Source organism: Prunus persica, chromosome G5 (assembly GCF_000346465.2).
Source record: "Prunus persica cultivar Lovell chromosome G5, Prunus_persica_NCBIv2, whole genome shotgun sequence".
NCBI classification, from domain to species: domain Eukaryota; kingdom Viridiplantae; phylum Streptophyta; class Magnoliopsida; order Rosales; family Rosaceae; genus Prunus; species Prunus persica.
The window spans coordinates 13,601,661-13,614,971 of record NC_034013.1 but is presented as its reverse complement, the minus strand read 5'-3'; the positions used below and the strand labels follow the sequence as shown (position 1 = coordinate 13,614,971).

Below are 13,311 nucleotides of genomic sequence, written 5' to 3'. Positions count from 1 at the left end.
GGCTTTTAATCGCTGAGCTGTCCTCTTTTCTAAATAGTATAGCCGCGCGGCTATACCCGATCTTAAATTATTTTTCGGCCTATCTTGTGATTCGTACCGACACGGCTTATGCTTGGGCCTGAAGACCCAATTCGAAACAAACCCAAAAGCCGAAACACTGAAAAGCAAATATGAAATTTCCAACCTCATCATCCTATCCAAGAAGATTACAGCCGTCGAAACCAAATAAACAAGATCCTGACACGCATTAGCCTCGGCAGGGTTGCGCTCGCCCTCTTGTCACGAGAAAAACACATGATACCGAGGCACCTGTCTATTCATTTATGTTCCCAACCTCAAATCTCTTCCAATTTCCAAAACCCCACTTGCCCTTTTCAGATCTTCTTCTTCTTCGAAACCCATCTAGTATTTTCTTCTTGTTGGTTTTCATCTAGTTTAGTTTTTGCAGAGAAAAATGGCAGATTGGGGTCCTGTGGTGATAGCAGTGGTGCTGTTTGTGGTATTGACACCGGGGCTTTTGTTTCAGATACCCGGAAAGGGGAGGGTGGTGGAGTTTGGGAACATGCAGACCAGTGGCGCTTCTATTGTGGTTCATGCCGTCATCTACTTTGGCCTCATCACCATCTTCCTCATTGCCATCGGTGTTCACATCTATGCTGGCTGATTAATTATATTGTATTTCAGTTGAGTTTAGAGTTTGCTTTCATCTGACATTTAATTTCTTATCTTGTTTAATTACTTTGTCTATTATAAATCTATTGCAAAATTTGGTATTGCTTTTACTTTAAATCATGAAGCTTTGTATAATTTTCTTTGGCTTAAACCTAGCAGGAGCAGCAGTATTGGGATTTTGATGCTAGTTTTAATGGTTTAGCAGCTCCTGAATTTTAATGGATTCCTAATTAGGTATTTACCAGGGGGGGATTACCCACATCTAATGAAATGGATGCCTCAATCAATCCAATGAAATGGATGGCTATGAAGTTCACCTATTGTCATAATTTGGCATAATTCCCTCTTTGATGTGGAAATTGTTGCCTACATTCTATGAATTTAGGTCGTGCTTTTGGGCTTTTGATGGGCTGGAAATTATTGGTGATTGCCAGAAAGAATTTGGGTCACCTGTATCATTTTCCATTACACACTCTCCACGAATGAATTCGGCCCACGTAAATAAATGCACCCTGCAAGGGCCATGTAGCTCAAGCTCAATAGGTTAAGGGACTTGAGATTTGGTTCGATTTCCTCTTTCTCAATATCGTTTGCATAAAAATAAATAATATAAGTAAATGCAACCCTAAAGTTTTATTAAAACAAGCGATAATTTAAACAGGAAAATCAAATTCGAATGAAGAGGCGAGTACATTGTCTTGTCCAACTGAACTAAGTACCAACTTTTAAAGAAAAGAGCTTTTAATGAACCATACAATACAAGGAAATAGAAAATGAAGAGCCTAAGAAAGTGGAGTAATTGGGTTAGGTAATGACAATGATAATGTAGACCCACATGTCATTGCTCACGATATCCGACCCCCCCTCACTCAGAAGAAAGTTATCAAATCTTGACGAAAACGTGTTTCAAGTTTGAGATTAGCCCAATCAATAAAAATGCGTATACTTTTAAAGATGTAACACCATGTTCGATTCAATTATAAAGTTTTTAGATTTGATTGCTGGTTTGCTGAAGAGGAGACATAGAAAGGAAAATGTGGGAGACTTGTTGCCATTTTTCTCTTAAATCACATCATGTGTTGTAACCAATCCTAGATGAGTAATTTAAGAGAAAAGTGATTGATATTCACATGAGCAATTGCAAATGTTTTCGCTTTTGGTTCAAGTCTAGTTGGAGTCTAATTACATTTAGGAGCCCCTCCAACTAAGTTTGAACAAGTATGAGTGGATACGTATCTAGAAAAACTCGTATGAATCAAGCATAATTCACATAGAATCTTGCTTGTAACTTAAGTTTTCGCATACGTGTCAAATAATTATGATTTATATATAAAAACTCCTTGTAAGCTAACATGTAAGGAGCGAAGTATTTTCCATTCAGATACGATGTGAAACTCGTATACAATAATGGACTACTACTGCGAGAGCCTATTGCTTTTTTGTTTTTTTTGTTTTTGTTTTTGCTTTTCTTTTCATCAAAGTGTGGACTCGCGTACGTATGAGTAAGGATGGAGTAAAAAATTGTTCTAAGGGTGTGCTATAATTTACTTTTTATTATTTAAGGAACTTCTAAGGCGAGGTGGACTAATTTTTCCTGAACTGAAAGAAGCTAATTTCTACTAAACACCACGAACGTCTTAAAATTTAAGATTAAATTGCTATTGTTTTAGAATATTTGCTATAAGATACCAAAACGTTATATTTGAAAGCTATTCAAAATCCCCCTTTTGTGTGTTTCAAGTGTCTCAAAGAATATCAAATTTTCATACATTTACAAGAGGAGAGAACTTAGAACATCTCCAGCTGCATCGTTACTCCCTTATCCCTAGCCATTTTAACCAAAAAAAAAAAAAAACAACCCTCCAGCAGCCTCGCTACTTCTCTCGCTATTTTAGCTTTCGCTATTTTGGATCGCTACATGTAGCGATGGTTAGAGAGAAATTCAGGCTCGCCAACTGAAAGTTGCGCAAGAGAGAGAGAAAGAAAGAGGAAAAGAGAGAATAGAAAACAAAAAGGTTCGGTGGGGTCTAGAGAAAATTAACTTTTGAGTTATTTCTTTTAATTTTTTAATAAATTTAAAATAATAAAATATTTGAGGTTAGCTAAAATAGAGAGCATTGCTGGATAAACCAATTTTTTTAAGTGGTTAGCTATTTTAGTTTTCTAACTATTTTAACTAGAATTGGGATAAAATTTAAAAAGCCTCCTGGAGATACTCTTATACAATACTTAAGCTCGAAGATTCCCACAGTGTAAGTGGTAATGTCCTAGGTTTGAAGCCATGAACATCATGGTGAGGTGACCACCATTGAGGCATATAGCTCCAATCTCGACTTAACATGTCTCCATGAAACCCCTTCAAGATAAGCCATGATTTGACGCTTTGTTTGTCACTCACCACATTTTCTGGTAAATCCCAACAAAAACTTCTTTTCTTTTGACCTTTTCAACATATTTTTCTCTTTTAATTATTCAAAAAGCCTTTGATGGGTTTGATTTTGCAACCCATGTACGTCCCATCCCTTCTCCTATTTTCCGAGTTCTAAGTTTTACGTGTCAACTGCTGATTGATCTTTATCGCAACATGCAATTTATATTGGAGTATAAATGCATGTTTCATATTTGCTATTCAGATGGCATCTCTTGCGTAAAGATATGTCACTTCTTTAGTTGACATAATTTATACAAAAGATGTCCTATTTTAAATTATATGGAAGGGAGTTCGAATTCAAGTACAAAATGAAGAATACATTTATTCTAGTTAACTAAATTAAGTTCATATCTGCTTTTTAATTTACATATTAACATGTGATAATAGATGTGTTAATTAACTATCACTATATATAATATTAAATGCACACCACACTCAAACTCACTTGTACAGATGGGTTTCTTCATGTCGGGAGAAGAATGTTTAGGGCTCAGGCGACGCTCTTTCAATACCAATATTGTCAACAAATATTGGAATAATATGCTAATTCAAACAAGATAGTTTTTTTTAACAGCATCTCCTATAGAGATGTCAAATGCAAAAGGTTAAATTTGAATTTGATGGCTTATATGGTAATTTGATACTTTCGAAAAAAATTTAACTCCACCTGAAATACTAAATATCGTATTATTTTATTATATTTTTAAAAGTAAATAGAGCCCATATGATGTATAAAATTTTTAAACATAGTAAATGATAGTGGAGTCCATGATTAAAAATAATATTAAAATAATATTTGACATCAAGCTTTTTGATATATCTCTTCCAGCCTTCAAATCTATGTAGAATTTGACTAATAGGTTAGAGCAACTTTAACATGTAATTTTTGACATTTCATGTCCATATGGCAATTTGAGATATCAGTTGGATATGCTCTAAGTGCTCAACTTGCGTGAACATTTAGGATACATGAGTGTACGTAATAAATAATATCGTAACTTAAGGATCCGAGGTTTGTGTTAATTATCATTTAGTCTAGTGTCACTCAGTCTTCACTTTATTAGAGGTTTGGAGTTGGAATCTTTCCACCACGGTTTTAAACCCCACAAACTACTAGCTAGCTAGATTAGGTTTAATCAGAAACATGCTGAAAATTCCCGTAACTAAAAGTGAATGAATAGGGTAGGGGGGTCATAGTAAAAACAAATAATAATGGAAGAGGAGGGATGATTACAAAAGGGGAATTTGAGTAGTGGCGTCGTGTCAAAGCAAATTAAACTAACCAACCTTGTAAATAGAATCATCTATAGCTTATTCTTCTACTTAAACATATGTCTCTATATATATATATATATATATATATATTGATATGGTATGAAAGGGTGATAAGATTTGAAGTGTGATATAGTAAAATGGGGAGGGGGAAAGTGGAGCTGAAGAGAATAGAAAACCCAACAAGCAGGCAGGTGACCTTCTCGAAACGACGAAATGGGCTCCTGAAGAAGGCTTTTGAGCTCTCCGTCTTATGTGATGCTGAAGTTGCAATCATCATCTTGTCTCCCTCTGGCAAGATCTACCAATTTGCAAGCCATGAGTTCGTCTTCCCCATCTTTAATTAATACATCACGTTTAATTACCGCTTAATGAACTTTGGTGCATGTTTAATTATAAACAACTAGCAGTAAAACCAGGATTATTGATCTGTGGTGCAGCATAAACAGGACCATTGCCATGTATAGAAATCAAGTGGGTCTGCCTGAATCAAACAACTCAAGCTTCAGACGGGACAGAACCATGGAGGTACGGTTATATATAACGCAAAAAGGTAGAGAATGATAAAACATTCAAAATACTAAAAAAATTAATCATAGTTAATGAATTCATTAAGCACTTTCCATTAAATAAGGATAATATAGTAAATTAACCTTTTTTCGTATTAAAACAATTTAAATTAAAAACCAAAATAAGAACACTGGGTCCTATTTTCAAGGGACACAACTTCTTTTTCTTAATTTTTTTAATTAATTAGTGTCCCATGAAGGTGAGCTAATTGTAATCATCTTATGTTATGTATGTAATATAATCTCTGTCTGTCTGGTTCACAGTTTAGGAGGAATAATGAAAATGAAGAGCTAAGGAGATCAATAGCCAACTTGGAAATGAGGCTGAAGTAGGTTTTTACACCCACTAAAAATCAATTTGCCGTGTGTTAATTATGGTTGTTTTAGTAATTTAACCCTTAATTATCATTAAAATGGAATTATATATGACTTGTACGCAGGAACTTGGCTGGGGAAGAGCTTGATATCCTAGGCATGCAAGAGCTAAAGCAGCTCGAGCGGCAGTTGAAAACTGGGGTTGAACGCATCCGCTCTCAAATAGTATGTTTAAGGATTAACTAATTAATCACACCAACTTCTGGTTTAATTTGTTCAAGTCATATGTTAATGATCGTCATCAAAAGTTGAGTACAATTAGAAAGATTAATTTGACTGTGACTTGTGATTAATTCGCAGGGACGGGTCATTTCTGAGAACATCAGCTCGCTGAAAAGAAAGGTATTTATAATTAAGAATTAATCCTAGCTAAATACTAAATGGATTAGTACTTTGGACGTACATAATTAATTTTCCATATCTGTATATGAAATGCAGCATAAAGCAATGCAAGAAGAAAACAGTCGTCTGCAAAAAAGAGTGAGTTGCTTTTACAAATTACTTTGAAATAATATAAATATGTATGTAGTTTGGATATTTCAGTTTAACACGCAAACTGATTTGTCTTGTGAATTGACGTAAGTTCCATGAGCTTCATCATTATGCTGATCACGCAAGCTCGAGCATTTTGGGACCAAATGCATACATGCAATTCTTTCCAAGGTACGCACTGATGTGACAATTTCGTATTTACTATCTCAATAAGTTAACGGCTTGATCATATTTTAACTACTAATTAAATTATGGTGTGTGACAGTGAATTTTGAGATTCAAGATTCTTCAAGATATCTCATATTTCGCACCAACTACTTGATTTGTAAAGGCCGTAATAGTGCCTTCAGCTATTTTCCTATTTGTACCTACAGCTTGTGTTTCTAATGTTTTTTTCTTTCTTTTTATTTTTCTCGTGTGTGGAGTTTGGTATATGCAGTTCTTTTTTCATTCAGACGTCTTATTACCGTGCGGACGTCATGGTATATGATGTATTGCTTATAATTATATGTAAAATTCCTCAAGCAGATTGACTTATATTAAGAACCATTTTATCAAAAGAAATTAAGTCTATGTTAGGTACTAAGCACAAGTAGTGCAGAAAGAACCCAAAAGATATATGGTACAAATACTGATCATGATCAACTAATTACCCGAACGAAAAGAAAAAATATATAAAAACAAGGAAACAAACAACTTCTTATTAAATTACAAAGAACTTCGATAACATCCATACATACACGTGCCAAGAACTTGTACATACAAAATTACGAGAACAATAGAAAAGACTATAATTAATTTTCACTCATTTGAGTTTTTTTTTTTTTTTTTTTTTGAGAAGACAATAGTCTAAAATACTTGTGATCGAACTCGAGTGCAAGGAGAGAGGACACTCCCTTTATCAATTGGCGAAATCCATATATGCATGTTAGCTAGATTAATTATGCCGTTAATCTATCAAAGAAGTACAAATTATGCAATATAATAAGTAAATGTGATACAAATAAAAACACTGAACTTATACATCAACTGCGTCAATGATAGTTGGGATTTTGGGCTAAACAATAGTTATCCGGCTTCAGCCCAATTTATACACATTACAATCTCCGGCCCACATCCAAACCAAACGACTCTCCCACCTCACTCTCCTCCATTTCCAGCTTCCACTCCCAAACTACCTCTCTCTCTCTCTTTCTCTGCTTCTCTCCAATGGCGGCCTTAGCTCGCATCTCCAGAAAAGCCCTAACCTCCTTCTCCAGCTCAGCCCAGCCTACCTCACTCCACCGCACCTTCGCCGCCGAAGCATCAAAAGCCGCGGCCATAACACCCTCGCCGGATCGGGTCAAATGGGACTACCGAGGTCAGAGAAAGATAATCCCGCTAGGCCAGTGGCTGCCGAAGATCGCCGTCGACGCCTACGTGGCACCCAACGTGGTCTTGGCCGGACAGGTCACGGTAAACGACGGAGCCTCCGTTTGGCCTGGGTCGGTCCTACGCGGTGATCTCAATAAGATCACCGTCGGCTTCTGCTCCAATGTTCAGGAACGCTGTGTCCTTCACGCTGCTTGGTCTTCCCCTACAGGTAGGTTCCCCAATTTCCTAGTTTTCGTCGGTTTTTGTTTTTCCTTCAATTAATTTCATAATTTGTTATTTAGATATTGAATTTGGTTGAGGTTCTGTTAATTGTTCGATTTAAAACGAGTTAACACCTGAATGTAGTTTTGGATTGCTACACTGAGTATAGTTGCTGTGTATGGGTTGGGCTGATGAGGCTGATTAGCTGAAAATGTGGGAAAAAAAACTTGAAATTGATAAGTTAATACTGGAATCTTGTCGTAAATTTGGGTCTTCCACTAGGTGTACTGTAGTCCCCGAGCTATTAATTTTTGGGCTCCGGTGAGGGAGAAAAGATGGGTACGATGGAAAGTAGTGAACTTATCTAAAGGTTAGACTTACACTCAGTCAGCTTTGAGTGGCTTAGTGATTTTATATTTATCTCCTTTTTGGATTTGAGCAATGACTTAGAGGATGGAGAAACAGAAACTAGTGATTTTTTTTTTTTTTTGTGGGAGGGCTATGGAGAAGTAAAAAAGGCATCGTCTGTTTGGGTAGGAAGTTGTATAATGCAAAATAGGTCATAGGAGGTGGGGTGGACAATTTGAAATCATAAATCTTGCCCTTTTAGTTAAGTGGTGGCGGAGAGAGAAGGGGAAGGGGGAAGCCCTTTGGCATATCCTTCAAAAGAAAAAATATATGTCAATAGTGGGGTTCTAAAATTGTGGCCATAGGTTCGAGTTGATGTCATTGTAAAGACATTTCACCATTTCATTATTTCCTTCTTTCCTCATCTTCAATTCATGGGGATTTGGAAAGAGTTAGATTGGAAGGATAAATGGATTGGAGACTCTCCTTTGTGTGGAATGTTTCCTAATCTGCCAATGTGTCTGCTGTGTCTTTTTTTTCCAAGGAGGTGGAATTTTTGCTTTTGTAGAATTTGAATGGTTTGGAAGTTAGGGAGATTTCTTCTTTAGTCTCTCATTGATATAAATGTCTCTTTCTTTACAATCTTTTAGATTGGATAGAAGATTGGGAAATTGAATCCTCAGGTCTATTTCCATGCAACCATTGTTGAGTAGTGATTGATGAGTTATCCTTTCCCAGCTTTAATCCTTCTGGGAAGGAGTGCCTTGCATGGTGAAAGTTTGTACTTGGATTATTGCTCATGGTAGGACTTGGGATATTATTCAAAGGATAGGACCTAATTCTCTGTGCCACACCATTGGTGCATTATGTGTGAAAAGGTTTCCAAGAGTATTGACCATCTTTTTCTTAATTGCGCCTATGACACATGTGGTTTATGGGAAGCAAAGTCGTTGTGGGTGATTCTGGCTTCATACATTTTATTGTTCTTTGAGAATCATTGTGCTTTTGTTGGTGGGGAGAAATCAACTGTTTTTTGGAAGTAATGTGATGGCTATTTTTTGTGTGGTTTGAGCATAAAGAAATAGAAGAGTTTTTTAAAACAAAGTTGGGGAGGTAGTGTGCAATTGCCTCTGCCATTTGGATTTTCCATTCCAATATGGGGTCTCTTAGGCTATCCTTTGTCCATTTTCCATTGGTCAAATTTGTGGGCAGACTGATATGCTAGGCGTGGGTGTCAGGCACTATATGATTAGAAATTATCTGCTTTGAGGAACAGCAGGTTCCAATAAATATTGGAGGATGAGTTCAGTAGCATTTGTGGAGAAAATTATATTTTATATGATAAGTGAGAAAGTTGTAATGTTGACTAGTTGGATTTATATAATGTTTTAAAACAGGTGAGTGGAAGTGGCCTTTTCTGAACCTGTTATACATGTAACATCTCTTGCTTTATACTTTTTGAACTGTCAAGCTTATAATTAGGTTTAAGTTCACTTCATTCAAGAGTTTGAAATCTCCTTCAAGTTCTAATATTTGGCATATAACCCTGGAGATTTTTTTCCTTAATTAGTTTTCTCCCTTGGGTTTCTGCTTTAGACTGATTTTCCACAGGTAGACCTCTACATTTTTCCTGGTCCTACCTAGAGACCAACCTTAATTTCATCAACTTGTTATGAATATGATCATCTGATCCGTCTTCTTCATTGGCTTCGTAAAAGGAGCATGTATCAATATTACTAATAAGAAGACTCGATGAAACTTAAAAATACATGGCTTGTTAGTCCATCCTAGAACGTGATAGCGACTCCTTTATATTCCATTGTTACTAGTTGTTGATGTTTTGTCTTGACATGCATAGCAACTAGCAAGTTTCTAAATGAAAATGTCTAAAATATGCAAGTGAGCAATCGCTTGTTGTAGATATGGTGGGATTTTTTTTGAGTTTTACAATACGTGGCCCCTTTCCTTATCTCAGGACTTCCAGCAGAGACATCCATAGAGAGGTTTGTGACTATTGGTGCATACAGTCTGTTACGGTCCTGTACAATTGAGCCAGAATGCATTATTGGGCAGCATTCGATTCTCATGGAAGGTTCCTTGGTGGAGACCCATGCTATCCTTGAAGCTGGATCTGTCGTTCCCCCAGGGAGAAGAATTCCAACTGGTGAACTTTGGGCTGGAAACCCAGCAAGGTTTGTCCGAACCCTGACGCATGAAGAGACCTTGGAAATCCCCAAACTTGCTGTCGCAATAAATGATTTAAGCAAAGAATATTTCCAAGAATTCCTCCCTTACTCCACAGTATACTTGGAGGTTGAAAAGTTCAAGAAGTCTTTGGGGATTTCTATTTGATCAGTTGCGTTGTCATGTTTCTGTGTATTGTTTAGTTGGAGGCTTTCCTTGTATGGAAATAAGCAGCTCCGAGACAGAGCTTTCTTTTTTGGGTGTCTACCTTGTATTTCGACCAAATTGTTTTCAAATATCAATTGACAATCGGCTGTCCTATGGTAGTTCCGGGCCGGCACTTATCAGGAAATTCTGATCATTTGTTAAAGCTCAATGCCTGTGGTTGTGGCTGGCAGGTTTTTATGTTATATATAAAGATGAGAAACCATTGCTGTTTTCCTAAGCTTTATGATACCCACATGGCACCAAAAAAAAGTTATAAGATTTTCTCTGCATGGACTTGGATTGTAGATTCTTAGGTTTGGTGAGGAATATTCCAGCCACCTTCACCACTTCCTCTTCATTTCCTTTCTGGTTGGTCTAGCATTGCACAGCACCAGCTTTGGCGACTTTTTATCGAAATCATTGCACTATTATATGATTAATCTTATAAGGTCTGTTTGAGAACTTTTTGTATAGGATGCACTTTCGATCATAATTGCTTTTGTTGGAAACACTTCTATTAGAAGAAAGTCGATATTTTCGTTAAAAATCCAAGTGTTTCTTGTTTATGCTAAAACGTTTTTTGTTGTCAGCAATAGCTTTAAGTCATTCCACAAACACTCCCAAACATACAATACAAAGAGTTCATCGAACTTTTTATTTACATTTACTTAAATCACTTCCTTTCTCTTTGGTTGGTTGCAGAAAACCAGAGCACTAATTGTCTTCTGCCGACTGTTAATTCCCTCTTTCCCTATTGGTCAGTCAGATGCCGGCGATAATTTGTTTTGACGTTTTTTGTTTGATTTTATGCTAATTACACCCAAAATAAAATAAATCCCAAATTTAAGATCCCAAATGACTCATAGCCCCTCACTTGGGTGAAAGCAGGATTTGATTCCATATCCTTGAAAGTAATGCCAAGAGCAACATGCTTTAGTTTCAGATTGGTGAATTGAAGTGGGCAATGTGGCTCTTGGGCAGTCAATAGATTGAAAATCTTATAAATAACAATAAAAAACAATAAATTTGTAAATCTTCAAAGGGCAAACGGTGGAGCTAGTGCTTGTTTCTTCTTGTGGAGGCTGGGGTCAAATCTGGTTTCGTTTCCAGTGGGCTTCTATATTCATTTCACTTAATCATGAAGAAAAATGGGACAAGATAAAATTAGGTTTTAGTCATTCAGTGTTTGGCTTCATGGGTTGTCTAATATGCATACGTTTGTTTATCTTGTTTTTAGTGGAGATAATGAGCACACCATTACCATGCATTATTACATAAATTTATTCTAACATAATTTATTCACACTAGATTAGATGTTGTATTTTCTTGCTAAATACTTTCATAAAAAAAAACAAACCCTAGTTGTCAACAACCCAAATAAGACTTTCAAAAGTTCTTCACTTGATCACCATCATCACCATATGAACTAGTCTCCTAAGCATTCATTTGGCAACTTCTAAATTGGACGGCAATGAATTCCATAGAATATTGGCTACTTTTAATTTCATGGTTTTGCCAGTTCAATCTACCTGTGTATGATTGAAAATACAACAATTTGAAAGATTCAACCCTCTAAAATATTGGGGGTGACAACACCAATACACCAAAACAAAACCTTTAAAAAAAAAAACAAAACAAAACTATTATGGCAAAGGTTGTGTAATGACCACTACAATTGGAAATTAGAAGGAATTGCAACTAAGGCATCTTTCTTGTGCATTCACTGTGACAATGTCATAGACCACTAAGCATTTGTGGAAGACCAAATGGAAAATTTTATTAAATATAATCCCTTCTCCCAAATGAAACAAAGATTTTGACGTCTCAACCGTTGTCTGCTTCTATTTGTTTGCAACCCATCTTTATAAATTCCACTCTTCTTTCATTTCTTTTATATATCCGTCTCCCCATTTGCACCTTCTAGTTCAATGGCTTCTCCACATCCATCACCTTTTTTTTTGGTTCATTTTTTTTCTTCTATGCATCGTTGACTCGCCATCGATATGTATAAGAGGAAACCATATGAAGAAGAAGAAGAAGAAGGTTTTTGATAGAGTGATATAAAGCAATGGATGGAGGTGATCAAATTTATGATTTCCTTCCTCCTGCCTTATCAGTTTGTCTTCTTGTTTAGCTAAAAAAATGTGGGATGTTGGAATGGCTCAATCAAATCAAATCTCCCAAGTATTGGGTCCTTTGATTTGATTGAGCCGTGCCAATATCACAGTTGCCTTTTCACTTCATCCCATTTCTTGCTAACTAGTTTCTTCTTCTTCTTCTTTTTTTGCCTTTTTGGGCTCTAATTTATTTCAAATTTTGTTGTATACTGATAACTGTGTTATACATGATCCTACACACATGTACGTATACGCATACATCCTCATATATACATCTCATCTTATGTTAACATGCCTAAAATAGAACCCTGCATTCAGATATGATTCCATCTAATTTATTATTTTAGTAATAGAAATTACTATATTTTTGTATTTATTTAGACATGTTCTTGCAATTGCAAATATTTAGTGCATTATGTTCTTGGCAGCTAAATCATGTACCGTGTATTATACCTGGTATATTGAACGGTCCCTCATTCGCATATATTTATAGTATATCTATATATGTATATATAGCATGAAAATGTAATACACAATGTTCGTTGATCACCAATTGTGCAACCAAAGTGTATAAACAGTTATGTTCAACTACAGTAAAGGTTCAAAATAGACTCCACACCACAAAAGCATCCAAGGAAGAAGCTGACCAAGCCGAAGGGGTAGGACTTTTTCAATAGGAGCTAGCCGATTCCCTTCTCCTTCTCTTTGATCTTTCCTGAAGGATAGCTACTTCTTGGATGTTGGATGTGAGAAATAAGGATAATGAGTTTAAGTTTAAGCAACCAAATTACAATTGAGTGATCGCCAAGCGAAACCTACATCCTTCATGCAGAGTGCAATGAGTATCACTATCTTTATGCAAGAAACACATTCCCAATCTACCATCGGAAATGTAAATGAATCGTACCTAAAAACCCAATACATGACAACCTCATCAACATAGTCAACCAGACTGCTTAAAAAAAATCCTCGTTGACATTTCTCAGGAACCTCAAGAGATCATCAGCCATAAGATTATTATAATTATTACAAAATCAGTATGTTATAGAATTGCAAACATCCTATCCCC

At 36.1% G+C, this 13,311-nt stretch overlaps 3 protein-coding genes across 3 annotated transcripts; all 3 read left to right on the top strand.

Annotated features, from left to right (window-relative positions):
• On the top strand, positions 213 to 823 carry LOC18777834. The gene has a single exon (XM_007210633.2). It carries the CDS (start codon positions 455 to 457, stop codon positions 662 to 664), a length of 210 nt encoding a protein of 69 aa, XP_007210695.1. The 5' UTR covers positions 213 to 454; the 3' UTR covers positions 665 to 823.
• LOC18776368 (agamous-like MADS-box protein AGL19) lies at positions 4,500 to 6,348 on the top strand. Its single transcript, XM_007210964.2, has 8 exons — positions 4,500 to 4,697; positions 4,816 to 4,903; positions 5,209 to 5,273; positions 5,385 to 5,484; positions 5,620 to 5,661; positions 5,758 to 5,799; positions 5,903 to 5,982; positions 6,077 to 6,348. The coding sequence occupies exons 1-8, from the start codon at positions 4,516 to 4,518 to the stop codon at positions 6,084 to 6,086; spliced, it is 609 nt and encodes a 202-aa protein (XP_007211026.2). The 5' UTR covers positions 4,500 to 4,515; the 3' UTR covers positions 6,087 to 6,348.
• LOC18777384 (gamma carbonic anhydrase-like 2, mitochondrial) lies at positions 6,929 to 10,360 on the top strand. The gene is made up of 2 exons (XM_007209453.2): positions 6,929 to 7,393; positions 9,710 to 10,360. The coding sequence occupies exons 1-2, from the start codon at positions 7,021 to 7,023 to the stop codon at positions 10,084 to 10,086; spliced, it is 750 nt and encodes a 249-aa protein (XP_007209515.1). The 5' UTR covers positions 6,929 to 7,020; the 3' UTR covers positions 10,087 to 10,360.